Source organism: Corvus cornix, chromosome 18 (assembly GCF_000738735.6).
Source record: "Corvus cornix cornix isolate S_Up_H32 chromosome 18, ASM73873v5, whole genome shotgun sequence".
Classification (NCBI taxonomy): Eukaryota; Metazoa; Chordata; class Aves; order Passeriformes; family Corvidae; genus Corvus; species Corvus cornix.
This window is the reverse complement of record NC_046347.1, coordinates 1,894,778-1,919,589: the sequence shown is the minus strand read 5'-3', so window position 1 is coordinate 1,919,589 and position 24,812 is coordinate 1,894,778. Positions and strand designations below refer to the sequence as shown.

Here is a 24,812-nt window from a genome sequence, read left to right as displayed (position 1 = left end):
TTGTGTCGAGAGAAGGGAAGGCAGGGAAGACAAACGGAGCTGAAGAAGGTCTTGCTGTGTGGAGATGCACAGTGTGAAAGGTTCACGCAGCTCAAGTCTGTCAGTTTGCCTAAATTCTGTGTTCCCACCACACCAAGCCTTTTTCTGGAGCTCTTTGTTGCCAGCACAACACTTTCAAGATTTTTGGGTCACCTGCTATCCTCACTCTTCAGTCAGAATCCAAGATCCCTCATTTGGTGAAGGAAGAAGACAAAATCTGAGCACACACTAGGGAGGGTCCTTCCTGACTGGGCAGCCACCAGAGAACACAGCTCCTCACCTCACAGCCCTGTGTTCTGTGAACTAGGAATGCTCTGGGATTCTGCTCCTTTGGCACTGCCACCTGCCTTTGCATCCTGGCGTTTGCCCTGAGGAAGCTGGCACAGCTGAAGGAGCTCACAGGCGCTGGTGGCTGTATGTGAGTCCATCCCTGCATGGGATGGTCCCATGCTCTGCAGGAGGGAGCGGATCCCTCTCAGCTCTGTTCCCCTGTGACTGGGGCATACCGGAGGGAATGTTATCTGTGGACATTTCAGTCCCTCTCAACTGCTCCTTGTTGAACTCATGCTTCATTCCCTCTCTGGGGTGTTTTCCTGCCTGCAGGCATTTCACTGCCTTCACTGAGGATCCCTCTGTGTCACTGCTGAGGCAACACAGAAAAACTCCGACCTCATCCCCTGGCCTTCATCCCAGCCCTGTCTGTCCTTTGGGGGCCAGGAAAGTATAAATGAAGGGCTCAGACCTGTGTTCCAGGGGGTTCCCTCTGTGCTGGCACTGCTGAGGTGCCTCCAGTCTTGGGGACAGTTCTGGGCCCCTCAAGAAAGGCACTGAGGGGCTGGAGCATGTCCAGGGAAGGGAATGGAGCTGGGAAGAGTCTGGAGCCCCAGGAGCGGCTGAGGGAGCTGGGAAAGGGGCTGAGCCTGGAGCAAAGGAGGCTCAGGGGGGACCTTGTGGCTCTGCACAAGTCCCTGACAGGAGGGGGCAGCCGGGGGGGTCGGGCTCTGCTGGCAGGGACCAGGGACAGGAGGAGAGGGAACGGCCTCAGGCTGGGCCGGGCAGGCTCAGGGTGGACAGCAGCAGGAATTTCCCCATGGAAAGGGTGCTCAGGCCTTGGCAGGGGCTGCCCAGGGAGGTTTGGAGTGCCCATCCCTGGAGGTGTCCCAGGAAGGGCTGGAGGTGGCACTCAGAGCTCTGGGCTGGGGACAAGGTGGGCATCGGGCACAGCTGGGACTGGATGGCCTGAGAGGGCTTTTCCAGCCTCAGTGATTCCATGATTCTGTTAACACAGAGGTGCTGCTTTTTAAAGCAACTCCATTTCCCCTTTGAATCCCGATACAAATCACACGTGGCCATTGCTTTGAGCGTGGTAAGGGCCCAGGGAAAGATGGAGTGGCTGCTCTAAGGAACAAGAAAAGGAAACAGCTGTTGTATTTTTGCTTTGTGTTTACAGCTGTGCAAGTGCTTGGAGAACGAGGTGAAGCACAAACTCCCTCTCCTGGAGACACACAGCACCGTTCTGTTGGAAATAGAAGAGCAGGACAGTCTGTGGCTGCTCCGGGGGGCATCTGCCAGACAGCCTTTGTCTTGGCATGACTCCTGTGCCACCCATCAGGAGAACGTGGTGTGTCCAAACAGCAAAGCCCTGCTCAACCGAGCAGGAGAGCTGGGTGCAGGGGTGTCACCCTGCAGGTGTAGCTGTGCCAACAGCCCCAAAAGCACACACAGGCTCGAGAAGGCCAGAGGGGTTTGGTGTGTGTAGGAAGGCAGCTACTCACGCTGAGAAGATTTGCTGGCTTGCAGGACTGTGTGTGGTGAAGCCTGTGGTATCTGTGGGGGTGTCCATGCTGTGCCTGTGGGTGCAGAACCAGAGCTACACTAAAATCCACCAGAGAAGGTGCTCTGAGTGACCCAGCACCTCGTTAGACACCACACACCTGCTCTGGCTCTGTGGCTGTTGTGTCCTGTTGTCCTGGCCAGAGCACTCCTTGCTCTGAGGCAGAGCACCCTGCCCTTGACTCAGCCTCCCCAGGTGCTCTGCTCCAAACCTTGGCACCTGACGGGCTCCTTCCTGCCCTTCAGAGCTGTGGCTCCCTGTTCCATTCACTCTGCTCTTTGCCTTTCACAGCAGGGACACTCAGCCTCCCCAGCTGCTCTGCTGCGGGGGGAGCGGCACGGGCAGGCTCTCCTCAGCAGGCAGACAGGGCGGGGGAGTGCTCCAGTCCACTGATATTCCTGAAATAATCCTAGGCTGAGCCTTGTCTCCCCATTCTCTGAGTGACCACGACCTGGCCCAGCCCAGGCAGTTATCACAGCACGCCTGGCTTCAGGGTGTGGGCCAATGTCCAATTTAATGTCCAGTTAAAAGATGTTCATAGGAACTGGTTATTTGTTCATTGTTTTAGATTCACTTGAGCAATGTCTCAGGACCATTTCACCTTTAGCCCACTTGGGCAGTCCCTCCTTGCATGCAGGTGGGTAAATACCCAGGGAACCTTTTCTAATCCAAGGAAAGATGTGATGGATCTGGAAACAGACACCAAGGGCTGCTGTGGAGAAGGATGCAAGGTCCCCCGGGGTGAGGGCCCAGCCTGCTCTGCCTCTGGGCAGTGGGAGGTTTGGCTGTGGCAGAGCTCTGCCTGTACCCAGCACCCTGCAGCCACCAGCCCAGTGCTGACAAAAATACCAAGGGGCTTGGGCAAGGGCTCAGCTCTGCCTTTTGAGGGGGACCTGACCCAAGGAGTGGGGCCTGCAGGAAAACAAAGCAAAACCAGAGCCAACAGAAGAAAAAGACAGGAGACTCTGGCTGGTGTGTTCAGAAATCTTCCAGGACAAACTGCTGCCATGAATGAAATTCTTCTGGCCTTGAAGGACTGTAACTGTCCCAGAGCGTGGAGCTGGTGGCAGATGGGATAGCTGTGGCTGTCCCACAGTGAAATCAAACAGCAAACCACGAGCAGACAGAGTGGCAAGACAAGGGTTTTAATAATGTAGGTGTTGCTGGTAACATAGGTAAGGAAATGTGCTTGTTTACAGGTTTGAAGCTGACAGCATCCCTTTAAATAAGGAAATACATTTGCTGAGAGGAGAAAGTTACCTGGAAAGCTCTGTACAAGGCCGCAGTGGAGCAGCTAACACTACTCTGGTTCAAGTGCTCTGAATATTCTCCACGGACTGGCTTCAAAAAAATCTCTCACTTAGAAAAAGAAATTCTTTTTAAAAAATGCAACCTGTGATTGTCTATCCTAGCAGTGCCCTGTGACATTTGTACAATAGAAAAGTGGTGCTTTAAATAGTGACTTGAAAGCTACTGCCACGTGCTTTATACAGCATGCAACAACACCAGGGACTGGGGACACCGCCCGGGCTGCAGAGCTGCCTCCAACAGCTCCAGCATCCCTGGGGAAGCGCCACGGGAGCCACGGCCAGGCTGGACCTCCTCCCAGCAGCTTCATCTCCGTGTGCTGTCCTTCCAGTAACACAAATATTAAATACACTCAGTCTGTAAATAGTTTAACAATCTTTGTCAGCAACAATATTTACTTTGGCAAAACCAGAGTTGCAATGAACAGACGTGTCCATCACACAGTCTGCAGCAAGTTCTTTGGTGGAAGCCAAGAAGTGAAGCAAAGGCTCCTTCTTGCTAGAGCCTGAGGAAGAATATTGCACAGAGACTCATAGGAGAAATGCTGGTGATTCCAAACGGGAGCATCACTGCGGGAGAGCTTCCTTCTCTGCCGGCATCGGGAGAACGGGCTCCTCCAGGCTCGGTGATTCACAGCTGTTCTCCGGTAGCCTTGCTCTGGGCTGAGGGAGCAGTGACGCTGCAGTAAACTCGGGGAGGAGGGGATGACGGCTGGGGATCGAGGAGGGGTGGGCAGAAGGGTGGAGGGGAGGATGGCAGAGGAGTGGAGGCAGCACCAGCAGGCGCTCACACGAACCCGCAGCCACACCAGGGCCCGCTGAGCTCTGCCCCAGAGCGCTCGCTGAGTGTCCCTGCCGGGCTCCCTCCGCTCCCGGATCGTGCGAGGGGGTGGAGATCATCCTCACCTGGCTGTGCAGAGAACAGCCCCTCCAAAGCCTGGCTGGTTCTTTCTTACGACTTGCTCCTACCTTGGCCGAAACACATCACTCATCTCTTTGTGTGCACCGTGCTAGCGGGGACACGGCTGCTCCACTGGGATGCCACATCCCCGCCATTTCTGCACCTGCATCCTGAACATCGGCCTCCAATGTCCAGAGCTCTCTGCTCCAAGGTCACCTGCTGCAGCCTGATCCTGTTCAGAATGCAGCCAGGACAGCTCCTGGGCTTTCAGCCCCTCAGGACATGCCAAGGTGCCACCACGAACACGATGATCTCCAACTCTGATCCACCTGGAGCAGAGCTGTGCACGGATGAGGCAATGCAGCTTTGGGCAGGAGGGAAGCAAGAGCTGGGCTGTGCAGAGAAGGGTGCTTGCTACCTGGCTGGGCACAGCTCCCTGCTCCTCACCCTGGCATGGGCATGGCCAAGGTGAGCACAACAGGTTTGCCTGAAAGACTGGATGAGGAGAGGAGAGGAGAGGAGAGGAGAGGAGAGGAGAGGAGAGGAGAGGAGAGGAGAGGAGAGGAGAGGAGAGGAGAGGAGAGGAGAGGAGAGGAGAGGAGAGGAGAGGAGAGGAGAACAGTGGGCTCTCCTCTCCATGATTTCCTGTTGCCACCCAGGTGAGGTCACCTCACCACACAGTCTTGTCATGAGCTGCTCCAGTTCTCACGAGAGTGACTGCTAAAACCAGGGCGGGGGGCGGGGGGGAAGACTAAAGAAAGAAAAGTGAAGTTCTTGTCAATCCAAGGATGTGTTGTTTCAGGCACTGGTGTCCTCTGTGGGGTTGTATCAATGGAGGAAAACCAAAGTACCAGAGTTGTTGTGCTGTCATTTTCAGTGACTGGAAATTCAAACAAGTTTATATGCTGGGAAAATGACTCCAGTTTCCCCTGGATGAGGCACGTTAGCCCTGCATGTTCTCTCGCACGACAGGAACACTGTGCCGCCTGCTGCAGGCTCACAGCATCCTGCCCCAGCGCATCCCTTCACCACTGCTGCAGGTGCAGGTCCATGCTGGTGTTCAGGTTGAGGTCGGCAACATCCAGGAAATCGATGTTGAAGATGCTGGGGCCGGCAGGGGTGAGCGAGCTGAAGCCGGTGGCAGAGCTGGGGGGGGTGAGGTCCAGCCACTCCATTGTTTCCCACGGAGACTCAGTGAAACTCATTTGTAAACCGGAGCCTTCGGCAGGGGAAGGGGAGAGCTGCGTTTCCATGGGCGAGAGGGGAGTCTGTAAAATCTCCTGGGAGTTGAGCAGTTCATCTGCGGCTTTGCCGGAGAACCCCTCCATCATCCCTTCGAAGTGGGGCTCCTCTGCCCCCATCTTCAGCAGGGCCATCTCGCTGACCCTGCCCAGGGGGCTGTGGGCGTTGAGCAGCACCTCGAGGTGGGCGTCGCTGCTGCCCGGGCAGTGCTCGAAGGGCAGCGGCGCCGCGGACCCCGGCTCGAACGGGGCGGAGCCCTTGGGGACGGAGGCACCGGAGTTCCCTGTAGACACCATTATCTGAGGTACTTTCTGGAGGCAGGACCGATCTTCCTTGGCATTGGCTGGAATTTCTGTCAACAAATGAGAGGGATTTGAGGTGCCCTGACAGTGCCCGCCGCTGCTGGGCACAGGAGCACCACCACAGCCCTCCAGCTGACCTCTTGGGCATCCCCAGGGAGACTTGCTCCCCACTCGATCCCACTGGCACTGCTTGCCCACCCTCCCTGCGGGAAGCCTCGCTCATTCCTGCTTTCTGACCTTGATCCCCTGCGTTTGGACACAGTCCCTAGGGCACAGGCACTGGCAGCTGTCCCCAGGGGGCTGGGAAAGGGCACAGGCAGCACTTTGCACGGGGAAGGGCACCAGAAGTGCTCTGTGTGGGAGATGGCACTGGCAGCACTGGGAAGGGGGGGACACCGGGGGCTCCGTGTGGGGAGGGGGCTGGCAGTGCTGTGCACAGGGCTGCTGCCCTGCTGTCCCTTCTCTCTGCACAGGTGACAGCCGAGCCCAGACCACCCCACTGGGTTGGCACACGCAGCAGCAGGTTCCAGGAGGGCCAATATGCTTTTGGGTTCAATCTCAGTGGCTGCTGGCACAGGGAGGGCAGGTGAAAGCTGTACTCGACCCAGGCAGCTCTGCTGGGGTGCACAGAATGCACTGAGCCCCACAGACCGAGGCTGGCCTGGAGGGGAAGCCCTGGAGGGGAACAGGGAAGCAGAGCGTACCTCCACTCTCAATCAGCACGTCCAGGAGCTCGTCCATCTGCTGACTTCGTGTCATCTGCTGCAGCAAACGACAAAGAGGAGAGTAGAGGGCATTAGGAGGAGAGTCCCTCCAGCCACAAGCCAGGTAGATGGCTCTAGACCCTAAAAAAGATGGCTCTAGACCCCACAAATGGCTTCCTCCCATGCAAAAGAGAGGCCATACCAACATGGGGCTGGCAGCAGCATTCAGGGCACCGCAGGGTGTGGCTCAATCACGGTGGATCCAGGGAGCAAAGCACCCTTCCCTGCTGCCAACCCTCTGCTCAGTGGCCACTACAGCCTGCCCTGTCCCTGGGCCCTCAGGACACAGCAACATTTTGGCCCCAGCACCTCACACTGGCATGTGCCTGCCTGCCCTCCCTGCTTCTTGCACTGCCCATCTCCCTCCTCTCCCTGACTGGAACCTGGAGGATCTCCTGCACGCCCCCATAAGCCCATTTTCACTCTGCCAGCAGCATCACTCCACTTTCCTAAAGGCACCACCACTCCCAGCACTGAGGCTGCTCCCAGACTGCGGTGGGAAGGAAGATGGCCAGTCCTCCCCGGGGGCACAGCGCTGCAGGTACGGCTCAGGGGGGCAGATGGCACAGAGCAGGATGAGGTTTCCTGGTGACCTGGGAATGCTCAAGGGTCTGTCTCTCCCAGAGCACCGAGAACCCAAAGAGAGTACACTGGCAGCCTGGGGGACTCGGGGGGTGTCAGGACCCCTGGGTGCGCAGGGGAGGAAGGTCAGCAACTAACCCTTCAAAAAAGCCCATTCCTCATGGAAACAGACCTGTCCTACCCAGAGACCACAGAACAGGCTGGAACTCCTGCAGCTGAGTCCCACTAACCGCAAAAAGACATCATGGGCAGCCCTAGCCCTGTAGGAAACAAAAACCATGCAGTTACCTGCTTCACTGCATCCTCATAGGCTGGAGGCTGCTTTACCTCTGACAGGGCTGGGCTTGACTTACAAAAACTTGGGGATGAAATAGAAAACTTTTGGCCTGACTGCGCAGCCATCTGCATGGGGAGATACAGGGAAATGGAGTCAATGCACGGCGGGAGGCCCGGCGCTCTCACCCCTGCTGGGGTTGGTGTGGTGCCAGGGAAAATCACGATTTTGTGGGTCAAACAAAAACAAAATGCCTGGGCTGTGAGCAGGATAGAGGCAGGTAAACCAGCTCCCTGACCTGGCTCTGAGATGCAGGGCCAGGCTGGCCTCTGGTCACTGCCAGGGCACAGACAGGGTGTCACAGAACGTCCTGGTGCTCAGTCAGCTGTGGAGGCACAGGACAAAGGGAAGACAGAGATGCTGCTGGTGGTCAGCTGTGCTTGGCCAGTGATGAGGCACTTCCCCAGCCACCCCCCAGCCCCTCCCCATCACCACCTGACTGGGGGCATCTCACAGAGCTCAAGCCAGGGAAGATCACGCAAAAGAGGGAAACCTCTGCCTGTGCCAAACACCTGTGTATCTTTGCCAGCTTTTTGCCAGGCTCCCCTTCCAGGATGGACCACATTTGAAGCACAGTGCCTGCCAGCTGCTGTGCCCATCACCTCTAAGGTCCTTGTGTGTCCTTCCCCACTGCCTGGCCATGGCTTTGTCCCACAAAAACCAGCACCAGGGGATTCACCCTCCAGGTGGGCTGGATCCAGGAGTGGATCCAGGGCAGCAGTGAGGTCACTCTGCCTGGCCATGCACATCCCGGCCACCATTCTGTGGAGGGCAGCTGAAAGGAACACTACCCCTGGCTCATGGGAAACAGCACTGCAGTGCTGGGCAGACAGGAGGAGTTCTTGCTGAAGAAGGACCCTCACTCCTGGGAGTCCCTTGCAGGCAGCAGAGGAATATCCAGGATGGGTGGTGGTGGAGTAGGGATGAGCTGCAGGACACAATGGAACCATCCCCTCTGTACACCCCCAGCCCTTGGGCAGGGAGGGAGGAGCTGGAGATGCCCCTGCAGAGCCCCTGCTCCCTCCTGACCCTCACTGACCACTGCCCAGCTGCCCAGAGCAGCCCTGCTGCCTCTCTTGGCTATCACCTCACAGCACTGTGTCCCACTGCCCATTGCCCCCACAGCTCTGCTGAGGTGCCCAGTTCACCTCCACAGCCCCAGTCACCCCCTGCATCCCCTGCTCGCCGCTCCCCATTGCCCAGCTCACCCATACCAGTGTTCCCATCACCCTCCTCACCCCTACAGCAGCCCCACTGCCTGCCTCACCCCAACCCCACTGCCCTCCATGCCCCTTCCACTGGCAGCTCTGTCTCTGCCCTCCCCACCCTAAATTGCTGCCCTTTCCCACCTCACTGGCCATGCTGTTTGCCAGCTGCCCACAGCACCTACCTCACTGTCCTCTGGACACAGCACTGAGCCCCACTCTGTGCCACTGTGCAGGGCTGCACCCCAGGGCCTGCTCGGGGCTGCCATGGGTGGGTTGGGAGCAGCCCTGCTCTGGCGTGGGCTGCCCTGCACACCCAGGCTGCCCCTGCCACACCCCCGTGTGCCCACCCTGCACCCCTGGCATGGCACCGACCACTGAAAGGTGCTGCTGCTCCCTGAGGAGCCCTGGGAGGGCCCTGCATGGACTGGGGCTGCCATCAGCAGAACCCTGTGCTGTTTTGTGCTGGCAGCGTGTCCCCCTCCCCAGGCGTTCGTACCTGTCCAGGGGGCTGAGTGAGGAGTGGTGGCTGCTGAGGACAACTCTCTGCTGGGCTGGTGGCCAGCTGGGGAGGCACAAGCTTTCTCTGACTGCAGACCTCAACTGCCAGCCCTGCTCCAGCTTCCTGAGAAAAGGCTTCCCCGGGGCAACTGCTCTCCTTCAGCTCAGTGGTGAAAATCCCTCACACACTGCTGGGAGCCACAATGGCTTGGCAAGATGTTGGGAAGCCCTGCAGCCCTGCAGCGGGGTCTCCCAGGGGTGTAGGAACTGTGCCAGGGCTCTCCCAGGAGCTGAGGGATCCATGCTGGTGCCTCCCTGCTGTGTATAGAGCTGTGCCAGGGCTCCATGGGGCATGGGCAGCTGTGCCAGGACTCCCCCAGGGGCAGAGCAAGCTGTGCCAGGACTCCCCCTGAGGGGAGAGGCAGCTGGGTTTGGGCTCTTTTAGGGTAGAAGAAGCTGTGCCAGTGCTCCCCCAGGGAAGAGGGAGCTTGCCAGGACCCCTCCAGGGGCAGAGAGAGCTGTGCCAGGGCTCCCCAGGGCAGAGGGAACTGTGCCAGGGCTCCACATGGCAGAGCATGCTCTGCCAGGACTTTCCCAGGACACGGGGAACTTTGCCAGTGCTCACCTAGGGGCAGAGAGAGCTGGGCTGGGGTCCCCTGGGGAAGAGGGGAGCTGTGCCAGGGCTCCGTGGGGCATGGGAGCTGTGCTGTGGCCGCCCCAGGGCGACTGGCTGTGGTGTTTGGCTCTCCAGAAGATACCCTGCAAAGGACCCTGCAGTGCTATCAGCTTCCAACCCATCGTCCAGCTGGGATACTCTCTGCCCTGCCAGTGGCCCCGGGCCAAGAGGAAAGGCCTCCCCCAGGCAGGTGTGACCCCGTGGGGGCCCGGGCTGGCACTCACCGGCGCTGTGCGGAGGCAGCTGCTGCCCGGCGGGGACCCGCTGCGGCCCTCGGGGGACACGGGCAGCAGGTAGTGGCTGTTGGGGGACGGCGGCAGGCTGATGTGCTGGGGGCTCTTTGCAGCCCCCAGGGGAGAGTGCTGGGGGGAGCACTGCGGGCTCAGGAATGTCGAGGAGGTGATGGCGCTCTGCCCTGCGGGCTCCAAGCAGTGGCTATTTACAATGTGGGGCACCTGCGGCACCCCACAGTTACTCAGCTTATCCGAGCTGCCGGCCTGGCCTTTCAGGGCCATTTGTTTGGATGCAAATGGACAGCTGGACACGGTGTTTTCTTGCTTGATAGGGACACCAAAGAAATGCTGAGCAGGCTGCTGCTTCTCCTCGAGGCCGTTGCTTCTCTTTCGCTTCTGGAGCTGCATCCGCAGCTCTTCCACCTGCCTCTGCTCTTGCTGCAGCTTCCACGTCAGTTCATTGATGACCTTCTGCTTCTCCACCAGCATCTTGTCTTTCTCTGTGTCTATTCCTTCCAGTTCCAGCTGGATGCTCCCTCCATTCATGCTGCTCATGAGGCTTTCCTCAGTGCTGCCTTGAACTGGAGATGGCTGGAGACCAAACTGTGGAGAAGACATGGGCCCATCGTTGAAGGTGTCTGGCAAAGAGCCGCTCACAGAGAGGTCAGAGGAGGCGGGTGAGATGGGTGGGGTGGAGCTGGTGCTGCCAAAGTGGTAGAAGCCGTTTGATAACATGCTGGTGGAGGACTGTGACTGGTAACTCGACAGGGTGCTTGTCGGAGTGACTGGGAAGGTGACGGTGGTGATCTCACTGAAGTTTGGCACCGTGGTGCTGCTGCACTCCTGGAAGGGCCGCAGCCGCTCCATCAGCGCTGTCTTGGTACCCGACACGGGCAGGCCTCGTATTCGGAGCTGCTGCCTCAGCTCTGACACCTGGAAGGAAAGTCACTCGTGGTCAGTCTCAGGGGCAGATAACCCCTTTAGAAACCCAGTGCTTCTAATAAGGAGTCTCGGATCACAGGCTTGCAGCTTCCAGCTTTGAAGCTCTGCCCTCCCAGGTGCTCCCTGTCTCACCTGCAGTCACCAGAGTCACCATGCACAGGCCTGACCACTGCACATCCTGCAGAATCTCAACCCTTCCTAACAGGAAAACCTTCCTCCTTCCTCCAAGAACGTGACTCCTCTCCATAACCAGCAGTGGTCCTTGGGTCATGGAAGAAACTCAGCATTCCCTTTCTAGCAGTAGATTTCTCCATGAGCAGAGGACTTAAACACAGACCAGGAGTCAGCTGACAGCTCAGAGAATGTGACACATACTTTGGAGCCACCTGCTCTATGCTCAGGCACACGATTCAGTCACCTGAGCTGGGGCAAGCTCACATTATTTCTACCTCTGGGCTGCCCCCAGATCTCTGCTCCTAGAAGGATTTGGCCTTCCCCATGGCTGAGGGTCCATTAGCAAAGTATAAAAGAACAGCTGATATGAGGGATTCTCCTCTATGCCCTCTCTTACCTACATGAGAGGTGCTCAAAACAGTTCATGTACCAGGAGGTACCTGCTCATGCAGAGAGCTGAGCTGGCCTGGCTGCAGTAACCACTGGGGAGCTGAGACACAGGGGAGGCCATGCTGCCCTACCACCTTCTGGCTGGTCTGTCAGAGCATCCATAATGTCCACCCTAAAACCACAGAGGGATGGAGCCAGGAGCTGCAGGAGCAGCAGCTCAGATGATCCTTTAGCTTGACCTGCAGTCTGCCTAGGCTACACCTGTGGATTGCTGATACCCAGACCAGAGCAGTGCACCCTCTCATCACCTGCAGAGCAGCAATGTTCAGAACCTCCACAGTGACCAAGCCCTGCCCCAGGGTGCTGTGCTGTGCTCCTGGGTGGCTCAGAGCACAGGGTTCAGGTGTGCTGATCTGTAACACGGTCCCTCCCAGCCTAGGGCACTCCCCTGACACACTCAGAGGCAGCACAGCACGCTCAGGCTGTGACATTCTGCTCCTGCAGTGACAAAGTTTGCACTCACTTTGAGATCATCCAGGTTGGATGGCAGAGGCCCTGGCTTGATAGATGAGACACAAGTCTGGCCTGAAAAGGTGGTTTTCACTGGAGAAAGAGGGGTGTTGTTGACAGAAGCTGATGAAGAATTTGAACTTTTGACCATTTGCTCGTTTGATTGCCTGAAATAACAAAGGAGATTTGGGGTGAGTTGTCTGTTCCCCCAAGGTCCTTGTGCCCGGCATCCCATCCCTCCACTCCCTTGCTGTCTCCTATATGAGAGTTAAGGATGGCCAAGGAAAACCAGGCTGGGCTGTAGGAGATTGCTCCTACAGGAGCAGGTCACAGGTACCCCGGCCAGAATGGCTTGGAAGGAGTTTGTGCAGTTCCCAAGCTTTTCTGTTCAGTGGCATGCCTCTATCCCCTTGCTCTGGCACAAATGGATACAGCAGGGGAAAGTCTGGAGAGAGACAGGACTAAGTCCTGCTGCTGGCACAGTGCCACTCACTTTAGCTGTCCTTGGTGCATCCCGGGGTAGCTGAAGTGCTGCTGCTGCTGCTGCTGCTGCTGCTGCTGCTGCTGCTGGCTGAGGATCTGGAGCTGCAGGAAGAGCTGCTGCTGCTGGAGCAGTCTGGCATATGCAGAATCCATGGGTGGAGGGGACTTTTCTGCTTTCTGGTCTGGAGGGATGTACTGGTGGTACTTGAGCTTCTTCACTTTGGGCTTGGTGTCTTTGGGCTTTTTGTGACGGTTCTTGCTATCGCTGGATGATTTGGACTGCTGGGCCAAGAAGGAAAGGAATTAGGTGTGAGAAGAGCTCCTGTCATCACCATGGGACCTCAGAGGCCTGGGATAGAACAAAGGCAGCTCCTGCTGGCACCCTGACACCCCAGCTCCAAGAGCTGCTGAGCCTGGATGTGGGGGACTCCCTCGGCACTGTGTCCCATCTCAGCTGTGCTGGAGAGCACATGAAAGGAGGATGATCCTCCCTGCCTGGAAGGTACTCCAGTGCTGCCTTGTGTCTCCTGCTCCCAGCCCCAGGGGATGATTTCAGTTGAGGACTCAAGAAACTGCCTCTAGCAAGGTGTATTGCTGTATCTTGTACCATTACACAATGAATTAAATTAGTTTTTTGACACAAGGTTTGTCTGCCTGAATTATTCAAAGCCTTTAAGGCCAGACACCCAGAGTTCCCACACATTTGGGGCGCAGCACATGGGCACTTCAGGCTTGGATGCAGCCGGGTGCCCTGGGCTGGTTCCTCTCCGGGGCAGTCTGGAGGCACCGGCATTACCTTCACGGCAGAGGGCACCGGGAGCGTCGGGCTCTCCTGCCCCGCTGGCTGCTTGGGACTGTCACACTGGCTGCCCTGCCCCGGGGCAGTGTCCGGAGCGTGGCCATCGGCACTGGGGGGACGATCCTGCAAGGGAGAGGTGAGAGGGGTTGTGGGGCCGGACCCACGGGCTGCCCAGCCTGGACAGGGGCACCTGGTACCCCGTTTCCTCACCTCATGTTGTTCCCACTCCCTACAGATGCCTCAGTGCATTCCAGTCCACTCAAATCTATCCCAGCCACATCCCCAAACTATCCCAGTCCTTTCCCAGTCCTCTGTCTCCACAGTCCTCCTTGGTTTTCCAGCCCTCTCAATTTCACCTGAGCCCCATATCCTTGTTCGCTCCTTCTGCTCACTGCTGGCCGCTCAGTGTCCTCAAAACTAGCTCAGTCCTCCCAGCTGACCTGTGGATGCCCACAATCCCTCTGGTCCTCCCCCACCCCAGTTTGCCCCAGTTCCTCCCTTTCCCCCGGTCCATCCCAGCCCCTGCAGTCTGCCTCAATCCACTCCAGTTCCCCCATTCCCCCCGTTTCCCCCCAGCCTCCATATTCCCCCCGTTTCCCCCGTTTCCCCCCAGCCTCCCCAGTCCCCCCAGTCCCCCCAGTCCCTCGCTCCACCCCGGCCCGGCGCTCCCCGGGGCTGCAGTACCCGCATCGGCGGGCAGAGGGCGCGCCGGCCCCGCGGTTCCCCCGCGGGTCACAGAATCGCAGAAAATCACAGAATCACCCAGAACCACAGAATTAACCAGGCTGGAAAAGACCTTTGAGGTCATCGAGTCCAACCTGTGACCCATCACCACCTTGTCACCCAGCCCACGGCACTGAGTGCCACATCCAGGCTTCATTAAACACCTCCAGGGACGGTGACTCCGCCACCTCCCTGGGCAGCCCATCCCAGTGCCCAGCCACCCCTTCTGTGAAGAAATTCCTCCTGGTGTCCAACCTAAACCTCCCTTGGCACAGCTCAAGGCTGTGTCCTCCTGTCCTGTTGCTGTCTGCCTGGGAGAAGAGACCGACCCCCACCTGGCTGCCCCCTCCTGCAGGGAGCTGTAGAGAGGGACGAGGTCCCCCCTGAGACTTCTCTTCTGCAGGCTGAGCCCCTCCAGCTCCCTCCGCTGCTCCTCACACCACTTGTGTTCCAGACCCCTCACCAGCCTTGCTGCCCTTCTCTGGCCACTCTCCAGCATCTCCACATCCTTCCTAAATTGAGGGGCCCAGAACTGGACACAGCACTCGAGGTGCAGCCTCACCAGTGCCCAGTACAGGGCAGGAATCACTTCCTCGGCCCCGCGTGTCCCTCCTGTGCTCCCTCCCCTGTGCCATCCCCGTCCCCCCGAGTCTCCCCTGTTCCCTCGCATCCCCCCCGGCCCCAGGACGGCTCTCCCTACCTGGGGGGCCCCGGCAGGGGCGGCGGGAGGCGGCTCCGGGGCCTTGGAGCCGGGGGGCGGCTCGGCGGGGCCCGGGGAGCCGCGGCTGCGGGGCCGCTCCGGGGACAGCCCGTCGTTGCTGCTGTCCTCCTCGAAGGCGAAGGCGTCGGCCGGGCGGGGAAAGCCGCCCTGGGTGCCTGTGGGGGCAGAGGGGCGATGGTCAGAGCCTGCGGGGAGCGGGGAGGGACGGGGGGACCGGGTGAGCCTCGTAGGGGCCTCGGCCGCGCCCACCGCCCCCTCGCCGGCCGTGGGTGGGGGGCACACGGGGTGCCCGGAGGCTGCGGGAGGGAGAGCAGCGGGGTCCGAGCCGTGGGCAGGGCAGATTGGGAGAGGGAGAGAGGAGGGGCGTGAGGAACCGGGACCACGGACTGTGTACCCTGGGAGAGAAGAGGGATCTGAGGAACCGGGACCATGGGGAGAGGGAGAGAGGAGGGGCGTGAGGAACCGGGACCACGGACTGTAATAAATGAGTTGGTTTCAGGGTGTTGGTTATTACTGTTTAAATGAGATATAAAAGAGGGGAGCTGAGGGTGGAATAGATGGACATGTTAATTGAAGGGAAGCTGTGAGACTGTACGGGTGTAATGCTGGGATGTAACCCTGCATGGGGATATAACAAGGACCCAATGGGTTTAACACAAGGAACTTTCTAGTCCATTGCTTCGTAGGGTACAAGGGATGAGGACGATGCCCTGGACTGGGATTGGAGAACGAGCCAAGCAATGAAGCGGAGTTGTTTGGAAATGACTGGTGAGGAATGCACGGAGGTACAGACCGACCAGCCAACAGGGAAGGCACCGATCAGCACGAGGATTGAGAAATGCACCAGTCCGGTGGCACCAGAGACTCTAAAAGCCACCAGGTGCTCTGCACCGCGTCCTCCTGCGGACCTTGGGCTCCAAGGGAGCGCCCAGTGGGTCTCACTGTCTTGGTGGTGGATTGTTTTATTCTGGCTTGTCGTGCGGAGCCTGGGCTTATCCTGGGTTCCCGCTCTCAGCAGGTAATAAATAAACGAGTTGGCTTTTCCTTTCAAAAGTCTCAGCCTCGTTTACAACATGGACTGTGTGCCCCGGGAGAGAAGAGGGATCTGAGGAACTGGGACCATGGACTGTGTACCCCAGGAGAGAAGAAGGATCTGAGGAACCGGGACCGTGGGGAGAGGGAGAGAGGAGAGGTTGGAGGAGCTCGGCCCGCCAGCATAGCAGAGCTGGTGCAGACAGCTGGGACTGGAGGAGCTCTGCCATCCTGCCCTTCCACTGGGCTGAGATGGGAGAGGGGCACGAGTCGCTCTCCCTCATCTGAGCACGCTGGCTGAACACCCACGCCACGCATGGGACCCCGTCCTCAGCAGAAGGACTGAGGGTGAAATGGGCTCAGAGTGTGATCCACCTGCTCATGGCACGAGAGCCAACAAGGGTGGACGTGGCTGCAGCTGCACAGAGGTTCCCACATCCTGTCTCTGTCCACAGGTTTCACCCACAGAACTGGTTCAAACCACTGCTACTGCCTGCCCCACAGCCCGAGGCTGCTCCGCCTGCACAGCTCCTGCACTGTTATCTGCTAGTCAGATGGGCAAGGGCTCTTGACCCCGAGGTTTTGATGATAAATAAAGTGCTGAGAAAAAAAAAGAGGCCTCATGTGAGCCTCAGGAGAGCTGCAGGTGGGGGTAGAGGAAGGAGCAGCATGGCCACACTCGTAATCTCCTCGTGCTCATGTCTGGCATTTGTCAGGCAGCTTGGCACACTGATAGCGAGGTGACAAATGGGGAAATAGGAAGGGCCTGGGGACAAGCTTCCACCTGTCCCTGCTGCTGGTCTAGCAATGTGCACCTTCTCACCGACACGCACCTCCTGCTCTGACCCCTGCCCCTATCTGAGAGATAAGGGTTATCTCCCCTCCCTGCGGCTGCTGGTGCCAGGGTGGGCGAGGACAGAGCCCTGGCCCCCTGCCTGAGCTGCTGCCCAGACATGGGCTGGGGAAATGGGATCAGCGGTGTTCAGCTTGCTATTTTCATATTTCCCTGGAAATAGGGCCTGTGTCCTCTCCATCCTCTCCATCAGAGGCAGCACCCAAACGGGTCCCTGAGGAGCTGCAGCATTGCATGGTCCACCTGGGCTGCACGGGAGCTGCTTCCTATGCCCTCAGGCCAGCGTGGACATCCCCTCTTGGGAAAAACGACTCCAAGCAAGGGAGACTTGTGGATCTGCAGGGCTCCTGGTGGGCTGGCAGGGAAGCGTGTGTTGAGAAGTGGTGCCAAAGCTGGGAGCACAGGGGACCTTCAGGACACAGCGACAGCCCAGAGCATGACAGGAATGTGCTGCATCCTGCTGCTTGATACCGCAGGCCTGTGCCAATGGGGAATGCTTCCCTTATCTGTCCTGCTCTCACCCAGCCCAGCCTGAGCATATTGTTTCTTGATCCCGTGTCCCTGCTGTAATCTCAGGCAGGATGGTGTTTGCTCCGGGCTGTTTCTAATGCACTGGGTATTGTCCTCTTGAGCGCATTGGACAAAGTGATGACAAGGACCTGGTAAAAAAAGTTTCTTGTATCACTGCTCAGCTATGCAGGGCACTGGCGGCCTCCTGTCACTGGGACGTTTGGGCTTTCGGTTGGGGTCTGGCACTTTCTGCTCACCCTGCCGGAGGTGATTAGAGGAACACGTCAGCTGAACTTTCCACTGTATAAACAGTTGAGATTCCAAGGTTAAAGTAAAATGATTTTAAACCCTGTCATCTTTCTGGTATTGCAAAAACAAAAGGCTTAACGTTCAGAAGTGCCAGTGCTCATCTCTGCCCTGTGTTCAGCCCTTTGCCCCAAACCATGAGTACCACAAGGTGCCTCTGACTCCAAAAATGAACTTGAGGATCCTTCAGCTTGGGTCTTTCTTCTGCAGAAACCTGAGGGCTGGGACAGTATTCCTGCTGCAGCTGTACCACCTTCTTCTCATGGCATCCTATGGTACCAAGCAACTTCACGTTGGACCCTAATGTGCTGTGTGTTTCACCCTAAATGGGATGAAACTGGCTTACAAGGACACGTTTTTCCCCAGAAATGTGATAGAAGAGCATTGTGAGAGGGAGAAATTTAAAACTGAGCAAATCATTTTTAAGCCAGACTTTTTGTTTTTAACAGTTTGGTGCCGTAAATCTCTGTTTACCACAAGCTCCTGACAAGGCAGCTGGAGAGATGCTCTATCCAAGATTCAAGCTCATTTGCTCAGCCTCCAAACCTCAGCTCCAGGGGATAAAGTCATGCTCAAACTGCCTCAAATGTTTATATAGGGGGAGATTTTTTGAAACTTTTTTTTTTTTCCCTCTGTTCTCTCCTTCAGTAAGTGACCGGGGAGATCTTACTTGAACTCTCCTTAAAAATTCCTCTTCAGGCAGAGTCCTGGAACATTTCACCTTCAAAGAGGAGAGCTGCAACATGCTGGGAGTGGAGCAGCTCCAGGGCCAGGCTTTAGAAGCTGCTATACATACACAGCCTGCATTTTGCAGCCCCCAAACCAAGAGCAGGAACATTTGTGGGTCAGGACAGAGCAGTATCTGAGCCTGGAATATTTCATGTCACTTAAGACGGTTTCTGAGATGAAATGAAAGTCAAAGTGCTTCCTGTTTCAACTCTCATTTTTGGCTTCTCTCCTGTCACTCCAAGACCCTTTCTGTCCCAAAGCCCTGCCATTGTGCCCAGCTTGCTCTGATCTCCAGAACGGACCCTTCAAATGGGATTATGCCAGTGGAAATGAGCCCATGGACTGAGGAACTGTAGCAACAGAACAAGCAGCTTCCAGGGGCAGAGCAGCTCTCAGTGCCTCATTGGAGACCTGAGCACCAGTTTGGACATGTGGAGATGGCCCCAGGCTTCAAAAATACAGGTTGCTGTCCTGTCACTGCAGGACCCTGATGGCTTTCCTGCTCCCTTCTCTGCTTTCAGACCTCCCTGTCCTGGCACCGAGCCCTGGTGAAATTTGAGTCACCTTTCTGCTCTGTGTTGGCTCCCACTCCAGCTTCCCTGCAGCAGCGTGGGGGAAGTAATTGTGGGTGATTCTTCCTCCCTCCTCTGGTGGGGGGAGGTGATGGAGGAAAACCAAGCTTAGGCACAAGGCAGGTTCTGGGTCCTGGTTGGTAGGAGTGTACCCTGTTTGGGGGTGCAGGCCCCCGCTCATATTCTCCAGCAATTTAACACCCCGAGGGTGCTCCACAGGCCAGGGACACAGCATCCTGCTCTGCTGGGTCCTGCATACCACTAGCACCAGTGGTAATAAAAAAGAGAACCACAGCTTTGCTGAACTGGGGCCACTTCACCCCCATTTACTGGGATGTGAGAGCTTGGCAGGGCTCAAGTGGGAGAATCTGGGCTGGTCTCACAACCACACCTGTGCATTCAGGTTCTCTCTCGTGCTGAAGGAAGGAGTGTCTGTCTCCAATGGTATCACTTCTGTGCTCAAAGCCTTGGGGAGGGAAGGGGTGTAAGAAGGGAGGTTCTTTCTGAGGGAACGTGGCTGAGCAACTGTGCATGTTTCAGTGTCACTGCTCTGAGAGTGCTGTGCTCACAGGCTGTGCTGGACTAGACTGGTTACTGTCAAAATAATGACATTTAAACAATAACTGCAGCTCTTACATCCAGGTTGGTCACTTCCTGCTGTCTCTGTGGTACCTCCTCGTCCCCTCGGCAGCCCCTGCCCCACTCCATGCACACACACAGCACACACATTCCTGTCACTACCTTTTATGGCCTCTTTCACAGCCGAGTCAACGGGAATAATGTTCTTCTCCACCAGCTCCAAAGGACCCGGCCTGAGCGCAATCTTTTCATTGAGGTCGTCTGCCAGTCGGGCTCTTTTCAGCTTCATTTGAGTAGACTGGATGGACCCCTCTGCAGCCGAGTCTAAAAGGCCAAACAGAAGCATCAGGACCAGGGGTTTCTGTGGGCACAGCGCTCAGTGAGAACCTGCTGCCCTTCAGCACAGCCTCTGGGGCCGTGGCCAACGCCTGAGCGTGGCTCAGCACAGCAGGATCTGCTCTGCTACACTGGGTAGGGTTTGGGGCACGGGTCCTTCTCTGAGCCTCAGGCCCAGCTTCTCCATTCCCAAACAAGAGCTTTTGTCTACCAGCCTGGGCTTGCAAACCCAGCCTGCAGCTGGAGCATCCTCTGCAAGGCCCAGGAGTGATCTGTGATGGAAACTTCATCAGCAAGCTGCCACAAACAAGGGCTGAAGGGGTCTCCAGCTCCTGCCTGCCAGGAGCACACTGGCTCCTTGTGGGCTAGTGCAGATGGATCCCTACTTCTGGGAAACAGCTGGAGAATAGGACCATTGCAGTGCTTGACAACTGGAGTAAATGGCTTACACTGGAATTAAAAATGCTGAGTCTTGGGCTGTGGGCTTTTGGAGGTGACATGACTACAGTGCTCCAGGACTTCAGGGAAGAACGAGCTGGAGAGGAGCAGAGCAAAGGCAGGTAGATCTGGAAGCTACAGCCCTGCCAAAGCCAGCTAAGAAGACCCCAGTTATTGAGGGGTGACAGAAGAATAGCAACTTAAACAGAAAGATTTCCTGAACAAAACTATGTGGCTCCTCTCTTGGCACAGGTGTGAGTAGTGAGGGAGTGGCATTCTAAATCAGACCATTTCTAAACCCTTGAGGGTCTAAAGTAGGAAGAGCTGCGTGTAGGTTGTTCTATCTGCAAAGCCTGGACACTCTCTGGAAGAGACACTGTGGGCAACACGAGCTACAGGGCTTGATACCATGGAAAATTCTCTGCAGGAGGTCAGGAGATCTGGTCTAGGGCCATTCCTGGCCTCAGGTTATAGAGACAGTGAACACAAATGAGCTCCTTGAGGTGAACAGTAACAGAAGGGGTGCCTGTAAAGCACTTGGATGATGCGAACTGTCTCACCTGGCCACTTTCAATCACCTCTAGGTCCTGTTATGAACAAAATGGGTTTGTAAGTCCACGATATGCCAAGACACAGCTCCATGAAATGCAGAGCAGGATGGCCAGAGGTGTGAGCAGAGGCTGCAGGTAAGGGGGTGTGGGGCAGCACATGCATCTTGCTCAATGCACAGCCAGGCACTCTCTGCTCTCTGCAGTCTCTCTCCCCAGGCTGGCTCTGCCTGTCCCTGTCCATGCCCAGGCACTGCAGCTGCCTCCAAGTCTGGTAACAGCCCCCACCTCCAGTCCATCTTGCTTCTATTATTTAACCTAAGGGAAAGACACTCTCCATCTCTTAAACAAGCAACGGTGCTAGCTTATTTTAGGGATGGAAACCCAAGGGAAAAGCAAGGCAGCAACACTGATCCAGCATGTGACGCTGGCTCAGCCCTCCTGCCTGCCTGAGGGAAAAAGAAGTAGAGATTGCATCCATGCTGAGAGCAGAGGGCAGCATTCACAGCTGCCAGAGAGTGATCTGCTTCTTCCAGGCAAGTGACAGGACTCAAGGAGGGAGGGAGGCTGCACATCCTCTCTGTCTCTAAGGATCTTGTTATCTCTGGAGATAACAAGGGACACTGTGGTGTTCTGCTGTCTGTGATGGGATACAGCCCTGCCAGCTCTCTGGCTGAGAGGGAACAGCAGGATGGGAGAGGAGAGAGCTGCTGTGGCTCACGGACTGATAGCAGGGCTTTTCATACAGCTCTGCTTGGGTCACTGACTGCACGGGCTGTCACATAGAATATCCAGAATTATAGCAGCACAAAAGATGTCCAGCTTTGGGAAGGTGTTACAATGACCTGCTACAGGGATTTCAGTGCCCTGAACAACAAATGCTCTGGGTTTGCTCCTCATGATCAGACATTGGCACCAGTGTCTAACAGAGTTCTCTCTCACAGCTGTTCTGTACCTCACTGTTCCCTAGAGCATCTTACACTGCTCCCTGCAGTAAGATGGGAGAAAGACTGGATGGCCTTGGGGCTGTGTCTGTCAGGGAATAAAAGCATGTACTGCTTCCTGAACATCAGGTCTGGACAGAATTTCATACGTGTCCCATTTGAGTCTGCCCCCCATGAGCAGCTGGGACAAATAATGGCGATGAGATTCCTGAAGGGACACAAGAGGGGCAGGAGAAACACAAGTGCCAGGGCAGGAGACACAAGGAGTATGTGGGAGAAGCTCGGGCAGTCTTACCTTGTAGAATGTGCATATTGACCAGGTCTGAGCGCTCAGGCCTGCTTCTGATCTTGTGCTTGAGATAATCTTCAGTCTGCAGAACACAAACGCGAAGTTACCTGGCTATAGAGCAGCAATAAGGTACTGAGAGCACCTGCCCCTGTGCCATCCCACGATTCTTTTGGATTTATGGCAAGCTGGGTTGAATGAGCTCCTAAATGACATTTTTCATCACTTAAACACTGGCTTGTCCTTAGGCAGAAGCTCTTCAGAAAGGGAACAGCGTGCACGGAGCTGCTGACAGCTCGCTGTACCCACTGCTTTGCAATCACTATTGGTCTTATGCCTAAAATGTTATGAGAACTCATAGGAAGGGGTGAGACCTACTCTCTGGGAGTGGTGGGCCTGCACAGCATGTCACCTCTGAGAGCTGCACCAGGGCAGCTCTGGAGTGTCCTGGTGGCTTCTGTGGGAAGCCCAGCACTCCAGAGTGAGAGATCAGGTGGAACAAGTCATGAAGCCACTCAGACTCTACCCAGGTCAGCCACGAGGCTTAACCTTCCTGCAGCCTTGCAGCCCCTGTGCTCTGTGGTTCCTCACCCAAGCTATGATAGGGGGTTGGGAAAATCTGCTTTGCAGTCACTGCAGCTGAGCTTGCAATGGACACAGTCCTGGAGCTTTGTGCCAACTCCCTCATGGCTTTAGGAACAGAGAGGCACACAGAGGTACAGTAACACCATCCATAAGGGCCAGAAAGTCAGCCTTGAGGGCAGATGACCTCAAAAATACAAATATAGGCTTATCCCCTGGTGAAGAAAAGCTAGAGCTCAACTTAGACAAGCTCTTAGCTAAGCTGAGCTGCAAGAAGAAATAGTACAAAAAATTGTACATAGTTCAAAGAGGTTAAAATCTTAAGGATAAATATAAAGGAATAGTACAAGCAGCTGGAGCAAAATAGGAAATCCACAGTACAAAATGTACAGGATCATGAGAAAAAGATCTTATAAGGACTTCTGCAGCCAGGATCAGGCAATGGAAAGTGCTATCTGTGTTCCATAAACAGGAGAAATAATTGTGCATACTGCTGAGATGGCTACAGGATTTAACGCCTTTTAAAAACCATCCTCACTAAAAAGATAAATGGCTCTTTATCAAACAGGTGGCTCAGCCAAGAACCTTCATCAACAAAAGAGAAGAAGCTCCAGTTGTCAGGGTGGAGAACGGGTTAGAGGGTTCTCAGAGGAGTTAAAAATTCCTGAACAGTTTGAGACACACGAGGCTAGAGTAATAGCAACTATAGCAAAGGAGAGTATAATTTCTAGCTTTAAAAGAGATGGGAAAAAGAAACTAGGAAATTATAAAGCAGACAGCAAGATATTGGACCAAGTAATCAAACAATCTATATAAATGAATTTTGAAGATAGCGAGGAGGTGAGCAACAGCCAGGATGGATTTATCAAGAACAAGTCACATCACACCAACCAAAATTCCTTCTATGGAGAAATGACAGTTTTCTATTATGGGAATAAACAATGAATGTCATGCAGCTTGACTCGGAGCATGTTTTGACATTATCTCACATGGCTTTCTCACATGCAAGCCAGAGAAATTTGTTCTGGATAAGACTAATATAAAAAAGGAGCATAGCTGTGGATCACCAGAGGAATTGGAAATGGCTCAGAGTAGAAACAGAAGAATTTATCAAATCCTATTACAAAGCAGTTTTTCCTGCTAGCCAATATATTAATTAATGCCTTGAATGATAGAAGGCATACTCCTTAATTCTGAATCATTCAAGGCCAACAGATTACAGTGCACCATGATTTGGCACAATTGATGATCTGAAATACATGTGCTACAGTTTCAAGAAGGACATTTGGGAAGGACTGTGTTCAGGTCACAGTTAGCCACAGCTAAGCCAGCTGATTAAGCACTGCAGTGGATGAAGACTCAGTGTACCAGAGATGCTCCTGCAGTGGTCACTGGACAGGGCCTTAGGCAGAAATTAGTTACTCCATGCATAGGAAAAGTCTAAAAGGCTCTGGAGACTCCAGTGATCAGCAGCTGACCCACAACCCCAAACCAGCAAGGAGACACAGCACAGGGTGTCAGCTGGGCCCTGTTCTGTGCCCTGCATCTGAAAGGGTCCAGGGAAGGGTCTGGGCAACAGCTACAGACATCACCATTGAGCCAGAGATGGCATCATTGAGGGGGCTGAGGGGAGGGGAGGTTGGTTGATCCAGGGGTGAGATGGCTATTGGGACACAGGATGTGAAACAGCTTTAAAAAGTGCTGCAGGAAAAAAGAGACACAGTTCTGCATATCACACAGTGGTGTGCTCAAACTTCAGCAGAACAGCTTGGGCTGGGAATCAGGGACCACATGCTCACAGCACAGGTCAGAGAGCACCGGAGCAGGTCACTGGCAGTGGGGTGTCTGTCTGTCAGTGCTCACACACCAGAGCAGGTTGTAGGGCGGTGGGGTGTCTGTCTGTCAGTGCTCACACACCAGAGCAGGTTGTAGGGCGGTGGGGTGTCTGTCTGTCAGTGCTCACACACCAGAGCAGGTTGTAGGGCAGTGGGGTGTCTGTCTGTCAGTGCTCACACACCAGGAGCAGGTTGTAGGGCAGTGGGCGTGTCTGTCTGTCAGTGCTCACACACCAGAGCAGGTTGTAGGGCAGTGGGGTGTCTGTCTGTCAGTGCTCACACACCAGAGCAGGTTGTAGGGCAGTGGGGTGTCTGTCTGTCAGTGCTCACACACCAGAGCAGGTTGTAGGGCGGTGGGGTGTCTGTCTGTCAGTGCTCACACACCAGAGCAGGTTGTAGGGCGGTGGGGTGTCTGTCAGTGCTCACACATCAGTCAGGACCGGCCCAGTGGGGCTGTTCTGCTCTGGGGCAGAGGCACGACAGCCACCCCCGCAGCCCCTCCATGCTGAGGGGCCAAGCCCTGCTGAGCCAGACGGCCCCAGGAAAGCCAGCCTGCTCTCTGTCCTCCACCCCAGCAATCTATTATAGGACATCAACTTC

General features: G+C 55.9%; 1 protein-coding gene across 13 annotated transcripts in view; it reads right to left on the bottom strand.

The window, feature by feature from the left end:
• Positions 1-4,957: 4,957 nt before the first annotated feature.
• Positions 4,958-24,812, bottom strand: part of MYOCD (myocardin) — a 219,484-nt gene continuing 199,629 nt past the window's right edge. For 7 of the 13 annotated variants that reach the window (XM_039562412.1, XM_039562422.1, XM_039562416.1 and 4 more), the window contains 10 exons: positions 21,805-21,880; positions 19,406-19,567; positions 14,642-14,817; positions 13,216-13,341; positions 12,430-12,701; positions 11,950-12,103; positions 9,912-10,853; positions 7,260-7,373; positions 6,330-6,387; positions 4,958-5,675 (listed from right to left, as the gene is read on the bottom strand). In XM_039562412.1, the coding sequence (XP_039418346.1) occupies positions 5,107-5,675; positions 6,330-6,387; positions 7,260-7,373; positions 9,912-10,853; positions 11,950-12,103; positions 12,430-12,701; positions 13,216-13,341; positions 14,642-14,817; positions 19,406-19,567; positions 21,805-21,880 (2,649 nt within the window). In that variant the 3' untranslated portion in view covers positions 4,958-5,106. The remainder of the gene's footprint in view (positions 5,676-6,329; positions 6,388-7,259; positions 7,374-9,911; positions 10,854-11,949; positions 12,104-12,429; positions 12,702-13,215; positions 13,342-14,641; positions 14,818-19,405; positions 19,568-21,804; positions 21,881-24,812) is intronic. The other 6 variants (XM_039562420.1, XM_039562424.1, XM_039562414.1 and 3 more) reach the window with 5 other exon arrangements.